At 34.7% G+C, this 3,983-nt stretch overlaps 1 protein-coding gene across 1 annotated transcript; it reads right to left on the bottom strand.

Annotated features, from left to right (window-relative positions):
* Positions 1-903: 903 nt before the first annotated feature.
* LOC127127286 (high mobility group B protein 6) lies at positions 904-2,014 on the bottom strand. The gene is made up of 3 exons (XM_051056438.1): positions 1,429-2,014; positions 1,266-1,340; positions 904-1,171 (listed from the first exon to the last, which is right to left on the bottom strand). Exons 1-3 carry the CDS (start codon positions 1,867-1,869, stop codon positions 1,037-1,039), a joined length of 651 nt encoding a protein of 216 aa, XP_050912395.1. The 5' UTR covers positions 1,870-2,014; the 3' UTR covers positions 904-1,036.
* Between the last annotated feature and the right edge of the window lie 1,969 nt (positions 2,015-3,983).

Below are 3,983 nucleotides of genomic sequence, written 5' to 3'. Positions count from 1 at the left end.
GCAACCTCTCACATTTATGAATCCCTAATTTTTGCCTAAACCTTCCTTTCGGGTTTTCAATCTACCGAAATACCCATTTTTACATAAGTCGCTCTTTCAGGTTTTCAACTCATCGGGCTCTTTTTTTAAGTGTAGTATTTTTTTACTGTATCCGCATTTACGGAGGATGGAAGGTCTTCACCATCCATTGTTGCAAGGATTAAGGCTCCTCTAGAGAAAACCTTTCTTACAACATATGGGCCTTCGTAGTTTTGCGTCCATTTGCCCATTGGGTCAATATGAATCGATAGAATCTTCTTCAACATGGGGCCTATATAAGCAATTGACCATTCATGTAAACATAGAGCTTGAAGTTGTATTATTCAATAACAACTTTCTCTCACATTTTAACAACTTGATCATTCATGTACACATAAAATTTGAAATTGTATTATTCAATAACAACTTTCTCCCTCTAACAAGATGATCATCAAAGTAATTTTATTTGTGCTAGCATTGATCATTGAAGGAGATGATTTGGGTCTTTTGAAAACTTGTTATTGGATGATGAAGTGGGGTTACTCTAATTTTATCCTGATATTGATTCCCAGATTTGCCTTTAATCATCCCAAACCTTATGTCTCTAAGCTTGGGTTAGGGATATAGTTAAAATTCATTTTCAACTTTAGTGTAAATTGTGTTAGCATAGCGAAAAGTGATACTCTTTTCCTTGCAAATGAGCATTCTCCATACATAATAAAATGACCCAACTATTTTTAAGTACAAAAATGGACTGAAAAACGTCTTCCACACGATGCCGAAGCTGAATATAAAACTAAGAACCAGTTTCCTTTTAAAAATTATATAATAAAATAATAATAATAATAATAATAATAATAATAATAATAATAATAATAATAATAATAATAATAATAATAATAATAATAATTTTAAAAAATGCAAATTACATCGTGAAATTCAAATCAATGAGGAAAAAGAAACACCATAACTGAGAAAATTATGTATACAAAAAAAAAAAACTCCCGAAACGGTATTCTTAATTATCAGATTTTGTGTGTATAGTAAGTGTTTGTGAACAAGCTGAACCAGGACTCTGAACTTCTTCGCATTCTTCTTTAACAGATTCCGATTCTGATACAGATTCAAACGCCACTGTTTCCTCCGTTTTCACCTTCTCAACAACAAAACAAATCCACATTTCTCAAATTTCAAGTCAGACTCTAATTTAATCGATTTATTAATGCGAAGTTAGCGTATAAACATACCTCTGATTGCGATGGTGCTTCGTTGATGATTTTTTCATGTTCCTTCTCTCTAAGCGTTCGAATCGGAGAAATTCTCTGTTGAATTTGAAAAGTAAAAATCAATATCAAGAAATCGAAATTAGAAACAAATTGAACTGTGAAAGATGATTGTTCATGTTCGCACCATGCATCGATACTTGAGTTCCTTTAATCGGAACAATCGATCGACTTGGATTTCGAGATTCTTCTGAATCTCGCTTTTCTCTTCCATCTCCTTCATCTTCGCGTCAAGCAACACTTCTCTCTCTTTCAGCATTTTCTCTGTTTTCTCTTTATCTGTTCTCAATCTCTCGAGTTTCTTCTTCATCGCGCTTAGCTCCTCCCCAAGCGAGGTCTCCGGTGGAAGTACCGGAGACGTAGCTGAGGGGACGATTTCAATCTCGATTGGAAGATTCTCTTTCTCGGTGTTTGGGATCAGTGTAATCTCGAAACATGTTTGATCGGATTTGAGCTTGGGTTTTGTGGAAGGATGGAGAGTGAGATCGGCGGGAGTGTTTTTCGGCTGAAGTGGTGTACGGCCAGATCGCGGCCTTACTTTCGGTGTTCCGGTCGCCGGTGTTTGCATTTGGATTTGGATTTATGTCGTGTTTGGTTGAGGTGGAGGGTTTGGGGAGTGGTGAGTGAATAAAACGGTGGAGTGTGGAGATGATGATGATATGGTATGAGTTTCGAATTTGAAACTAAACAGGCGCTAACGGCTAGTGCCTTTAATTCTTAGTTTGAATTATTTGCCTAATGATTTTTGCTTTAAAAAAGTTCACATTGGATTCTTTGAATTTTTTTCATAAAAGAGAGTATCAGCTAACTTTAATTAAATCCATATTTGAATTTATCAGGTGTTATGGTTATTCACTTTAATTGTTAAAAAATAATAAATAATTGTTTATATCCAAGTATTTTTTGTTAGGTATAATTTTAGTGTTGTTAATGTAAAAAAAGAAATATGTAGTTAGCCGTCCACAAACCGCCGTACTATTTTTAGTTGAGAATTGTTAATTTTATTCTAAGAGATGGAAAATGATCTTGATGAAAATTTAAAATTGTTCATCGAATTTTGAAAATTATCTTTGAACTCACATTTTAATTGAGACTCACCTCATATATGTATATTTTTTTTTAATTTAGTCTGTTAATATATTTTTGGACTCACTTTATAAATTTATTTATAATTTAACAATCAAGAGACTTTTTTGAAAATGTATTTTAGGATTTGTGAAGCGGGAATTTGAAAATCTGTCACATTTGCATATTAGCTGTTTTCGGAGATGCATTTTCAGAAATATCAAACGTGATTTTAATAAAACAACACCTTGCATGATCAGACCGATAACCATTTTTACCCAAAACCCTTCCATTATCAATCAAGATTTTCACTCAAAAACTTCAATCATGTATTTCATCACATTAAAAGGAGCAGAAGTTGTAATTTAAGGTAAAGATGGTTTATTTCAATCCTCATTGCTCACATTAATCTTGTTTTATAGCTTAAAAAAGTTACGATGTTTCCAGAAGTGCATTTCCAGATTCTGCATGAACTCATATGGAAGTGCATTTTCGAAGTCTGACAGTTTTCATTTTAAATTTGTCTTTGAATATTTTGTGTTACTGTTGGCATTAGATATGGTGCACCCCAATGTTTTCCAAAACCTATTATGTCTACGGATGACAAACGTGTTTAAGTGAAAGAGGTGGATGTCGGCTACCAATTTACAAATAGAGAAGACTTTGAATTTTGTGATCATATACTTCAATGGATTCACACGGAGGCATCGAAATTGAAGTTTTGTGTTGTAATCGGAAGGTCTGATAATGGTTCAGATAGAAGAGTTGCACTTGTGACAATGAGATGCGAAAAAATGGGAAGTATATAACTCTTCTCCAGAAATTCAAACAGGGTGGCACCGGTTCAAGAAAATGTGAGTGTCCCTTTAAGTTGTGTGGTTATCTTTTGTCAAATAACAAATGGAGATTTAATGTGATATGTGGTTTACATAACCATGAAATGTGTGAAAAGTTAGTCGGTCATCGAATTCAATATCGCCTCATGCCAAAAAAGTAGAAAATCGTTTCAGACATGACATTGAATATGATGCAACCAAAAAAATATAATTGCAACTTTGAAAAGTAAAAGATCCGAAAATATCTCAAATGTCAAGCAAGTGTATAATACTCAGGCCCTTAATTAAGTGTCGGTGTGCAACTTTGACAAAAATGGGGGGGGGGGGGGGGTCCCTTACAAGAAGTACCAAGAACCTTCATGTGAGTGGAGAAGTCATAAAAATGCTTATGTTCCACCTACTAATGTTCCTCTTGGAGAATGGATTCAACCCATAAACAAACTAAATGTTGATCAACAAAAATGGAAGGTGGTTAAAGTTGGTGCAGGTTCGTCATACCACGACAATTCCCATGTGTCGAAGAATTACTCTTGTGCTTCTAAGAATTACCTATGTGAAAAGCCCATGAGCCGGACCCAATGAAGGAGGCACCAACGTAAAATGAAAGTTGCTTTTAAGACCGAAAAGTCAAGTGATAATGGAAAATCCCCAACATTGACAGATGATCGAGTGGCAAAGAGACCCATGTAGGAAAGCCTTTTCCCCCTCTGCCACCAGTGGTTAAGTCCAAAGGCAAGGATTCCATGCCAACTGAATGTGATGATATGATTACTAATAATTT

Source organism: Lathyrus oleraceus, chromosome 3 (genome assembly GCF_024323335.1).
Source record: "Lathyrus oleraceus cultivar Zhongwan6 chromosome 3, CAAS_Psat_ZW6_1.0, whole genome shotgun sequence".
NCBI classification, from domain to species: Eukaryota; Viridiplantae; Streptophyta; class Magnoliopsida; order Fabales; family Fabaceae; genus Lathyrus; species Lathyrus oleraceus.
This window is presented reverse-complemented; position numbering and strand designations above follow the sequence as displayed.